Source organism: Lygodium microphyllum, chromosome 17 (genome assembly GCF_053477565.2).
Source record: "Lygodium microphyllum isolate KBCC chromosome 17, Lygodium_microphyllum_v1.1.10, whole genome shotgun sequence".
Taxonomy (NCBI): Eukaryota; Viridiplantae; Streptophyta; class Polypodiopsida; order Schizaeales; family Lygodiaceae; genus Lygodium; species Lygodium microphyllum.
Genome location: NC_141151.1, coordinates 71,191,310 through 71,203,825, shown reverse-complemented (window position 1 = coordinate 71,203,825; position 12,516 = coordinate 71,191,310). Strand labels below are relative to the sequence as shown.

The 12,516-nt window shown below is 38.4% G+C and overlaps 1 protein-coding gene across 1 annotated transcript; it reads right to left on the bottom strand.

Moving 5' to 3' along the window:
• Positions 1-8,745: 8,745 nt before the first annotated feature.
• Positions 8,746-10,710, bottom strand: LOC148022021 (G-type lectin S-receptor-like serine/threonine-protein kinase SD2-5). Its single transcript, XM_087697610.1, has 2 exons — positions 9,922-10,710; positions 8,746-9,366 (listed from the first exon to the last, which is right to left on the bottom strand). Exons 1-2 carry the CDS (start codon positions 10,708-10,710, stop codon positions 8,836-8,838), a joined length of 1,320 nt encoding a protein of 439 aa, XP_087553736.1. The 3' UTR covers positions 8,746-8,835.
• Between the last annotated feature and the right edge of the window lie 1,806 nt (positions 10,711-12,516).

The following is a 12,516-nucleotide window of genomic DNA, read 5'->3' as shown; positions in this document are numbered from 1 at the left end:
CATCTCCCTCTAAGAGAGTTTGAAGAAATTCCTTCTCTGCTGGGCTGCTGTGAGGAAAACCTTAACTGTGGGTTTGTTGGCAGCCATAGCCAAGAAGCTTCAAGCTTTCTATTTTTTCACTTTCTTCAATAATCTGGAATCATTAACAGTGATTCTAATCATTGAAGCATATGCTTTGAAGTGTGTTCCTAATGTGTGAGTAGCTCCAACACTCGGGGGACATCATAAGTTCACTGAGAAGCGTGCTCTCAACATCGGTAACGAGTCAAGTGTCTCACCAAGCTTGACAAGGTAAATACCTAAACATCTCAATCTTGAGATGAGTGCTTCTAAGAACTGAAAATGCATTTAGTGACATCAGTACTGCTGCCCTATGTCAGAACATAAATATTGATGTGATTGAAATCTCCTCGGACTCTTCACCAAGTGTCGAAGTCATTTATCGACCTTGCTCAACCAAATGCTCATACACTAAACCACAAGGTGGGGAGGAGCCAAAAGTCCAGTCAAAGTTCACCTCATTGAAACTTAGGAAAACAATGAAACTTAAATCAAGGGTTGTTCAAAGGATAGGACCGCCAAAATTTTACCTCAAGATATTACATATGTATGATTTCCAACCTTTTTCATCCTTAGAGCTTTAAAATTGGTTATTATTTGTAGGGCTATCAATTCTATTATTTGGTTTGTACTTGGCCACCTGTAAAGGACTAGACATTGCCATTGCCTAAGGCAACAGGTAAGACCTTCCTATAATGGCCATGGCCTATACAGATGTAAGGCCTCAAATCCGCAAGTTCAATGGAAAATATTTCCATCCCTGGCAGGTCCTGGTAAAATATAAAATGATGGAACGGGGCTACTAGCCCTTCATAAAAGGGACCAAAGTTATTGACCCATCAAATCCCCTTAATGTAGAAGACGATGAAAGAGCTTAAGCCATCATCATGCTTCATTTGGATGAATCTTTAATTCATCATATCGACCAACTCTCCACTACCAAGGAGAAGTGGGATGAGCTTGAAAGGCTCTATGGCACTATAGGGAAGAACTCCAAGATTTTTCTAAAGATTGAGTTTTTTAGCTTGGAGTATAAACAGGGAGAAGATTTAAGTAAGTTTATTTCACATATAAAGGGGCTCATGGCACTTTTGGCCTCCGTTCAAGCACCAAATCATGATGAAGATGCCATTGCCATCCTTCTTAAGTCTGTAAAGAAGGTATTTCCAACCCTTGTTACTACCCTTACTAATATCCCGAACCCAACTTTGGCAAGTACCATTCAGTCATGCCTAGGTGAAGAGAAGAGGGACCATACTGAAGGCTCTTCAATATTTACTTCCCCTGAGCAAGTGTTAGTCCATACAGCTTCTACAAAGTGCTCCTTTTGTCATAAAAAATGACATATTGTAAGTAATTGCTAGAAGAAGTATCCCGAAAAAATGAAGTGCAATAAATGCAAAAAGACTGGGCATATCACCAATAAGCGTCCCAGTGTTCCCAAAGTACCTAAGGAATTGGAGGCCAATTTTGCCTCCCAATCCACAGACAATCGACTCTTCTGAGTCTTGTATCCCTTCTGCCTATAACCATCCTTGTAAGCGTGTTTTATAAAGGCATCCAATTTGGGTTGGGGGGGGGAGGTGGGGCATTCTCCTATGAATTGTATTCCAATGCCACTTGGCATCATAGAGGGGGGTGTTGAGAGTATAGGCATATGAACCCTCCTTATATAGGGGTGGATAAGGGCAGGCAGGTGTGAATGGTCTTGAGGGGAAGGGGAAACCCTAACCCTAGCCAGTTGGGGCTATATAAATAGCCTAGGGGTCTACATCAACTTTTGAGTGAGAGTGACCCAAGTTGTACTTTCATGAGCAACTGAATAAGCAAGACTTGTTCTTGTACTTGTGAGCTCTTCTCTCCCTCTTGTGCACACTTCAATCCTTGCTTCCACTCTGATTTTCCACATGTTTCACTAACTTCATGTTGTGTATCACCTTTTTTATCTTTTTATCATTGTTGTCATGGATAGGACTCAGGAAGAGAGTAGTAAGAAGTCCAAGAAGATGTGGGAGTATACTCTTGAAGAGGATAGCTCCAATCCATTTGATTTTCCTTCCCCCACTACTATAGCGAAGAAGAGTAGCAAAGTTCAAGTTGAGAAAGGTGGTAAGAGAGATCATGGTGGCAACTTGGGTAAGCAACTAAAGTATTAGACCCCTAGCAAGAGAGTACTATTTCCAGGTGGTGCTTCTACTGAATAAAGTAAGTCCACACAAGCATCAGGACACAAGAATAATGAAGGATGTGAGGACTGACCCTTGGGTGTTCAACAATAACCTCCTCTACCATCAAATTCCTCATATATAAAGTGAAAACCTGAAGAGGAGCCACAAATACATAAAATTGTAGAGTCTAGATCTGACTCTTTGACATTAGATTATAGTTCTAGTACTGAGGAGGAGCCAATGCATCCTCAGACAAAGCAAGCTATTCGATTTATTAAGAAGTTGTGATAAAGTTGGGGTACCTCTTCTTGCCAAGGATGTAGCATATAATTTTGTGCACTATATAGTATTCATTATATCCTTCCCAAGGAAATCTAATTTTGTGCCTTGCAAGAAATCTTGGGTTAAAGATGCTATCAATTGACAAGCCAAAGCAATGTGGAAAGATTATGTCATGTAATTACGTAGATCTAGATAGCTCCATGGTTTACTTGACAATTTTCTAATGGTTCAATGGTCCAAGATTTTGGCTTGGATGAAACAAAATTAGTTAAAACTCAGTGTAGTGTAGGGCCTTTGAGAGATGAAGTTCAGCAAAAAGAAAACCTTATTGTGGCACTCTCTTCTTTTTTCCAAGGTAATGTACTATCACATGTTGTACCTGCATCTCAAAAGTCTATTCAAGCCAAAGAGGTCTCTCATCCTATAGAAATCAAGACTCGTGGGAGAGAAGGTAGTAGCCTTATACAAAAGAAGAGGAGTCCACCAAGGCCAATACCTCCATCAAGGAAAAGACCATAAAAGAAATCTAAGAAACAAGTCACACTTGAGCCAACTACTAGTGCTAATTCCAAGGAGTTCAAGGACGAGTCAACTATTAATGGAGAGGAACTCATAATGGCATGTGGGGAGCTTAAATCGTGTATCTTAACTTCAGAACAAAATATGTTTAGGGGATATATAAAATAACATAAGGTTTTCAGATATAGTTTCATCTCATCCAGAATCTAGCTCTATGAATGTGCTAAAAGATTTCTTCCTAGCATTCAAGGATTGGGTAAGTATTGATGCTTCTTATCTTGTCTTGAATTTTAACTTATTTGTAGTGTATAGAGATAATGGTTTTCTTTTTCTATTAAAGAAACTAGCCAAAGCTAAAAGAAATAGAAAAAGACAAGCCAAATTGCAGGGTGATGATTGTCCTTCACAGTTCTTGATCCATTTGGAGAGAGCAAAACAAGAGGGATCACACAAACTACTGAAGGAGCAACATATAGCACAACCTGATGATGTGGAGATACGTTCTTTCTATCATCCACTATAGGAGATAGTTACAAAGTTATTCATGGTGATGTGAATGACTTAGATAAATTGGTAGATCCACATTACTTCACCCTTGTAATTGCAGATATACCATATGGATTTAACATGTCGAGATCTACTAATGATAAGGCTTTCACATTCAAATAAGTCTTGCAAATGATAAAGAACTTCAAGAAAATAACAAATTCTCCATTGTTAAGATTTGTTGTCTTCCACAATACATACGTCTAAGCTGGTAGTGTGGCACTTGCTTTCAAAAATGAATTACATGGAGTAAAATCTTTCATTTGGTATCATTTCTTTGCTCTCTACCCAAAAGAATTTATATTATTTTATATGTTGATGTTTTTTATACGCTAAATTTAAGTATCTTTTTATGTAAAGAGAAGAGCAATATTGACCACACACCTCAATTCTGATTCAAGAGTTGCTTTGAGATAATCACCATAGGATACTAAAAGAGTCAAAGCACATGCAACTAAAACAAATACAAAGAACATCTTTAAGTATCCATCTGTCACAAGAAAACTAAAGCACGTGGATGGCAACAAGTCTATGGTGGTGAACTCATATCAAAAGCCACAAAGGTTGATCAATAACTTGCTTGACTTATTTTCAATACAAGATGATTGTGTGCTTGATTTATTTTCATGAACAAGTGTGTATATAGTTATTCTACTAAGAAAAAATATCTAAATAACATTGAAAATATATATAGCCCACAATAATTAAATAATATATTAAAATTTTATAACATCAATAGGAACAACAATCGTGTGTGCTATTCAGAAAGGAAGACATTGAATTGCTATGGAGAAAGATGACCTTCAAGTGGTATTTATTAATCTGTGAATTTAGGGTGTCCATGAATTGTCTGATGAGGATTGAGAAGTAGGTGCAAAGGTCATGGCTGATATTGAGAAGGTTATGCCTGCATCTAAGGAGCCCATGTTCTCCTCTATCTAATGAACTAGGAGAACTTGTAGAGCTTGCTGATATTGAAATTGTTGAAGTAATTGAGGAGAAGGAATAAGAAGATGATGATGATAATTATAGTGATGATGGAAAAAAGGTCAAAGAGTAGGAGCAATACCTTGAAGATGAACAAGAGCTATGGATGTTTAAGACAAGCTATTTATGTATTAGATCACTATAAGTTTTGTAGATGAAAACAATTTCCACTTTTCTTGAAATGAGGTCTCTCAATTTGTCATACTATTTTGTCTATTGCAATTAAGCATTCACCAAAATATACTAGCTCATACTAGTATATTCAATAGTTTGCATTTGGAAATTATAGTTTCTACATGTGTTTTTAAATCAGAAAATATAATTATCTCTTTAATTGTGTATCATACTAAATGATACTTATAGATTTACTGACTCATAGTAGGATTTGAAAAGTTTACTTTTCATATATGTTCATACAAGATTATCATGTGGATATTAATTTTTGTTTGATAATCTAAAGCTTTACTTATGCAAAAGAAAGTTGACAGTATATTTATGAATTGATAGCATGTTAATTGTCCTTTTTGTTGATCAAATATATGAATTGGTTAATGATTGTACAGTTTGGTAAGTAACTATAAGAGCTTCACAACACCATGTCCCTTACTCCACACACCCTCTCTCTTCCTCTCCTTCATCCTCACACATAGACAATAGAGCAGCAAGAAGATAGTAAGCAAAAGTGTGCACACACATGAAAATTTTGTTTCTTTCCTTTTCATCATTTATATATAAGTTTTTAAATTAGGGTGTCCACCTTCCCCTTAGATATCCAATCCACTGTAGTTATATGATTAGTCTTTCCTCATTTGTATGCACTTAAGCCTTATTCCTACTGTGTAAATTGATTTGTGCACATTCTACATTATGGTGCCAATTAAAATTGTGTACAAGTTGCACAAGAGGGAATCTAGCTCTCAATTGCTAAGGTAGAATAGAAAGGGAGGGAGAGTGAGAGAGGTGAGATTGCTTCAACTTGGAGAGACAAGCAGAGGAGATTGATATCTTAAGAGTGCATGAGGAATGTGGAATCAAGAAGCATAGATCTACAAAGAGGAGCGACAACTGGAACTGACGAAGCATGGAACTCATTGACAACATCTGAAACTACAACAATGTGAGATTCCTTTGTCCATCTATCTTTCTTTCTAGTAGTTTTAATTATTGATCTTGAAAGGAGAGTAGCTTCTCCAAGTAAACAAGGCTTTGCAATGGCTAGGAAGCTCCTAGGGTGAGAGATCATGAGTGAATGATTGAGAGTGCATGAACCAATGTGCACTCATCCATTTAGTTCAAGCAAAGTAGTTGTTCCAAACTACATACACACTCTCTTGCTCTCTTTGTCTCTTTCTCTCAATGGAAGCAAGCAAGGAAGGAAATGTGAGCAAGAAGAAATTGACACACACAAGAATGATCTCTATTACTTTAATTTAAGCTTTTTATACACGACTTTCTTCCTCTCTTCTTTCCCTTAGGCATCCTTCTACATTGGGCACCCATAATTGTAACTATGCCCTTGAGCTGGCTCTTTTGCATTTAAGCACTTGCTTTCATAGGCTACAAATAGTCTTGTTTAATTTTCTATGAAATGCCTTTTATAGTTCACATGGGATTGAGTCTACCTCTCTAAGAATGAATTTTACAATGAATCACATTACGAAACTAATTAATTGTTTATTGTTAGGTGGAGTGGTATTTCCAAAAATCTCATTTATTGACTTTGGGTGTCGTGCTTTCTCCTTGCTCTTTCTTCTTCTACTACTACCAGGGGTTAACATTACCTCTTTGAGACTAATGCCAGCTCCTTGGCACTCCATACTGTGGTGGAATGCATCTTTGCTACAGTGGCCTTGATGTAGTGTCCTATATTGAAGAGGTGGTAGTCATTGTGGGTGTAGGAGTTGGAACTACACCATTGCCACCCTATTGATACACGCATCTTTACTACAATGGCCTTGATGTGGTGTCCTGTTCAAGGGGTGGTAGTCATTGTGGGTGTAGGAGTTGGAACTGCACCACTGTTGCCCTATCAATACCTGCATTTACCAAGTACTCTCTATATCTCTTAGCCAGTGCATGAAGCAAGGTTTGTGCTTTTACCTAGTACTCTTTGTATCTCTTATCTAGTACATGAAGCAAGGTTTGTGCATCAATATGTCACCAACAATTTGATGTAGTGAGCTTTTCCACTCTAAAATGTTCATTGCTTTCAATGTATCACGTTATGCTTGTGAGAGGAGAATAGAAATGGCCACCACCTTTTCAACAATGATCGCTCTTCCATAAATAGTTCTTAGAGAGAATAGAATATTTACTTGCTTCATATGGTTGTGCAACAAGTTTGATAGCTACAAAAAAAGGATTATTGCGAACCCAAAAAAATCTCCAAAGCATGCATCATTACCTATTGTCACACATATGTACAAATTCTACCCATCAAAAGATTGAGCCTTCACATATAGTAATCTGATTGTGGAAACCTGGCATGTCTTGCCATGCCCACTTTTTGCACTATCCTGAAAATCGACATGGTGCACGCATATAGAGTGGTGTGTTGCATGCACTAAAATGCAATGATATGTTGTGATGGTAGGCCATCTGCTTTTATTTCATGGACATCATCATCATATTCATGCGCATCCACAAAACATGTTTTTCCAATACATGTTAAATATCACTAGGCACACTATAGGTGCATTTTTTATAATTATATCACTTCATGAGGGTTCAATCAATGCACTTGATAGAAACAACCTCAAACAAAGCACTCACATTCCAATTTGGTGATCTTCGTCTAGGTCATATAGCTAAATATAATTAGCAAAATAGCCTTTATGTTATAGAATGATATAGCTATTTTAGTTGTATTGATTTTTGTTTCATGTTAGATGGAAATTTTTTTATTAATATTACAACAGAAGCAAGATGCAGAACTGATGAAGATAGAACATATGCCAACTTTCTCTTAGGTGCATAGTTCAACACACACACACACACAATTACTATGCTAGGATTCTGCACAATGTCAATTGCATACCAAACTCTGTATTGTTATAAAGCTTTGAGTTGATGGTAAGTTGCATTTTGGATAACATTATGATAGTTTACATTTCTTATAATCATTCAACATAACAAAGCATTGTACCAATGAAATTGATAGGGCCATTGGTCTTACAAGAATATAAAGCTATGACCATGTTTCCTTATGTGTATGGTTTAAATCTCATTTCCAAAATTTCATTTGTGTATATGGCCTTTTGCCCCAGGGAGGTCAGTCATAAATATATGTATGTATCACGTGGAATCAACATAAGGGATTTTTAAAATACCACTTTTACACATTTTTTACATACAAAAGGATCCCATATAAAAGGGTTACTTATAGATTGAATAGAAAAGGGCTATGCTTTATTTATGAAAATTCACAAATAAAGATATTTATAAATAGGCCTTGAATGCATGTGATATAGAGGGTATACATATAGTGAATTACCCAAGACTTCTGCATCATGTGAATTCACTACATAAGCCAAAATAATGTCTTTGCATTATTATTATTATTATTATTATTATTATTATTATTAATTACTTATGTGCATTGCTATATATGGTTTTGCACATGTTAGCTTGCATTCCACATCACATTAGGATTGTTTGTATTTCCAATAATGATTCAACTTGGCCAAGCCATGTAGCAACAAAACTCATAGTGCCATTATTTTGAAGCATTGCGAAAGAAGCATGTAAAGATTGCAAAAAGAAGTATCCAAATAAGATATAGAGAGAGACAACTTATTTTAGCATTCCGTGTCGATAACCATTGTAGTCAAATTTTTTGTAGGGGGCATAACCAAAATGGGTCAATGTTATCTATGTCTTGCTAGCATTTTACATTACAATATTGCATTGCTAGATTGCTTCAAATTCAAATTAAGATATATGATTTTATTTATTTAAAGAAACACTTGAGTTGACTGCTTGCACAGAAGCCAAAACCCAAGCTATGTCTATGTGAGAGTGTGAGAGACAAGGAATCTTTTTTGCATTGTTTTTGTGAACATCGTGAGTGTCAACCTATGATTAGGGATTTTTTCAAGCGATGAGAGACTCTTCAAGTCTAAAAGATACAATACCAATGCCTTCCCCTCTACAAAGTTATGCACATACAAAACTATGCATAAAGTAATGTGACTTACATATTTGAATTCATGGATTTCTATTTGCTTAACAATCCATGTGTTGTGTGATATGCCAATTGAAGTCGAGAATCATCTTATCGAGGCATGGTTGGGATTTTAGAATCTATGCAAAAGGAGATTAATGCTTGATACTCATCACTCTTAGGTACTTCGTTATGTAAACTTGTAGGGGGTTCAGTGACATTGAGATTATACTCTAGCATTTGCACCACATTGCTCATAGAAGGCCTTAAGGATGGGTTTTCTTGGATGCACCAAAGGGCCACCTTGATGAGGAGAATGACTTGCTCTAAAGCTAAGCGATCAAGTTGATTACACAAGTCAGGATTGATGATATCATGGGGAGAACCTTCGCGAAGCTTCTTGAAGGCCAAGGTGGGCAAATGCCAATATTCAGAGGTAGAGTGTGAGTGGTCAACAACGCGGCGTCCACTCACCAACTCCAAGGCAACCATACCAAAGCCATAGACATCGGCTTTACTATCCACACCAAGCCCACGAAGCCATTCGGGGGCAAGGTAACCAGGGGTGCCCCTAAGTGTGGTGACAACAAGGCTGTTAGGGGCATCTCGGCCAATACTCCGACAAAGACCGAAGTCGGCCACCTAGGCCAGTGTTCACAAAAAACAAACATTTAGTGACATGAAAGTTCATCCCTTTGAGGGAGATGAGTAGACTTTTGAAGATAACATTTATGAATTCAATATAAAATAAATTGCCAAATTGGAAAAAGAAGTCCCTAAAGGTTAAAGGTTTTTAAGTCCAAGAAGAGATGTTTATTTTAGTGATGTTTATTTAGATTTTGTAGTCAAAATTAGAAAAACAAACCTCTAGAGTTTCTAAGACTTGATAAAGCCCATTTGAGTGGTTCATTTATGTTTTTATGAATAGGAACTCCTAACTTTCCAAAAGAAAACAATTAGAAACTCTTGATAAAGCCCATTTGAGTGGTTCATATGTTTTTATGAATAGGAACTCCTAACTTTCCAAAAGAAAACAATTAAGATTGTCTCATGGTAGCTATGTTGTTATTAGAATTGTTACACAGGTTTTGACATTTAAACTTTAAGGTTCCTAGAGTTGCATTTTTGAATGTTTAAGGTGAGGGTTTTAGTATCAAATCTAAAAAACATGTTCCTTTCACATGACAACTGACTGACCTTGGCATGGAAATGACGGTCGAGGAGGATGTTCTCGGGCTTGACGTCGAGGTGGAGGATCTTCTCCTTACACTCCTCATGGAGGTAACAGAGGCCGCGGGCGGTCTCGAGGGCGACGCGGAAGCGGACGGGCCAATCGAGGGGCGACACGTGGGCTGCGGCCAAGGGGGCCACGTCATCGTGGGGCGATCCTCTTTTAGGAAAGAGCCACCTGTCGAGAGAGTTGTTCTCCATAAACTCGTAGACGAGGAGCCTCTCGTCGTCCTCGGCGCAGAAGCCGATGAGGGACACCAGGTTCACATGGTGGATGCGCGAGATGACGGCCACCTCCGCATAGAACTGCTTGTCGGAGCGGCCGTCTGCCCGCCTCTCCAGGCGCTTGACGGCGGCCCGGCTGCCGTCCGTTAGGGTTCCGTCATACACAGACCCGAAGCCGCCATGCCCTAGCTTCCTGCTGAACCCCGCCGTCGCCACCTGCAGCTCCTCTAGGGTAAACCTCCTCGGCAGGCGCGCCTCCAGATCCTGGAGGACCCGCTCCTCTTCCTCCTTCCTTCGTGCTGCCTTCGCGGCCGCCGCAGCCATGGCCTGCAGTTCCTTCTTCCTCCTCCTCCTCAGGACGAGTACTGCCGCCAGCAACAGGGCGAATGTTACCACGAGCCCTATGCTCCAGAGGCTGCTGGATCTATCTTCTTCGACACGGAACGCGCAGTAAACCAGCAGACAGACTTCTAAGCCGATGAATAGATTCGGCCACCATCCAGTCAGGAGACCCTTCCAAACGGCGTCCATTCATGAAAGAGCTATGGCGGATGGCGGATGTAGAGAGCGGGACAGGCGCACACACAGACAGACAGATAAACATAGAGAGACGGATAGACAGACACAGAGAAAGAGAGAGAGAGAGAGAGAGAAGAAGCTGCGAGGCATGGCGAGAAATCTCTTCTTCACTCGGAATCTCTGCGTCCGTTTTTTATTTTTAAAATTGTATTTCAAGTTTTTTTATATTTAAAATTGTGTTTGAAGTTTTTCTCTAATTTTCTTTTCGGATTTTATAATTAAAAAATTTGCATGGTAAAAACAGGTTTTGGAGACCTCTCAAGTAACGGCCCCCTCAACGCGTTGGCTTCTTCCCCACTCCTCCTCGGCGGGTGACGCCAGAGCCAACCCTCCTAAAGGGACTCCAAGGGATCTCAAGGCCCTACGTACTCGGAGTATCCCCCTTATTCAAATTTCACTCCTAGGAATTTACTTTTTGGATAATGCGAGTATATTGTATTATTTAAAAAATAATGTACGCATCTCGCATGCATGGGTAAAAATTGCAAGTTCACATAATTTTAGGCACTTTCAAGCCAAGCTTAGAAGCCTCTTCCTTGGCATTCATTTTACTGTGAGTACAGCTTGTGCTAGCACAAAATCCTCTCAATAGAAGCAACTAGCTACCATTCCTTTGACATGTCTAGCTCTTCCACGAACCGACTCGTTCCTAAATGACCAAACAGCTTGTATCACAATAACTATTAAAACTAGAGCTTGTGCTAGAACAAAAACCTCGAAGCAGTAGGAAGAGTAGCTCGCATTCCAGTAGGAAGAGTAGCTCGCATTCCTTTGACATGTCTGGCTCTCCCATGAACCGTCTCATTCCTAAATGACCAAATAACTTCTATCACCATAGCTATGCAAAATTTGCAAGTAAGTTTGCAAGAGAAGAAAAGCCGTTTTCTAGGATCTTTTGGATCTAAACCTCCAAACCATGAAGGGTTTAAGCCTCCAAACCACAAAGACTTTATGTACATATGTATTTAGTGTGGCAGCATAGAGGATGCTAAGAAAGGTTAGGATACTTATGAGGATACCTTGAGCAAATATCTTATTTTTTTCAAAGATGGTAGGATTCTTTTACATGAAACAAGGTTGCCGCTTGGTACCAACTTTGGAAAAGGCAATATGAGAAAACTAGTGGAAGATATGTATGTTAGTCATGCTTTTGCTAATGTTGAGGCTACTATTTATGGTTTGCAGCTTGAAAATGTTACAAAGAGGGCTAATACAAGAGAAGGTTCAGTTGGTAAGAAGAATGAGATTTGGTCCTTTGTAATTTAGATTGTTGAAAGAGGGAAGATTTCCAAGGATGAATTGACTAATGTAGGTAATTACATTTGAAAAATGACGAGTAGGGAAGGATCCTATAGATTCTTTTTCCATACATACATACATTGTTAAAAGTCAAAATAATGAGGTTGTTGTTGAAGAGAGGCACAAACACATTATGGAAATGAAGGAACTTTAAAAAGGGCAAGCAAGGGAAGTGGAAAGCCTAATTTCGTGTAGCATAACTCATGTAAATCTTGCACCTGATGTATCCATGGAAAATGCATCAAAGGGAAAGCAACGGGACCAAATAAAAAGTAAGGCTAAAAAATCTAGCATATAAATTGTACTCTGACATTGAAATAGCCACATATTTAAAGAAAGTATTAGAAGAAAGAATTTTGAATAACAAGGTTAAATTTACTTTAGGAGGAATTCTTGGGATTGTTAAGTGGGAGTTTCATGAAGAAATCATAGATATTATCAAGAGAAAACATCAAATTG

Excerpts from the sequence above, each read along its gene's own strand:
- LOC148022021 (XM_087697610.1), bottom strand. The coding sequence starts at position 10,710 with ATGGACGCCGTTTGGAAGGGTCTCCTGACTGGATGGTGGCCGAATCTA. Across the intron at positions 9,367-9,921 it reads ACCGTCATTTCCATGCCAAG|GTGGCCGACTTCGGTCTTTG; the intron begins GTCAGTCAGTTG and ends ACACTGGCCTAG.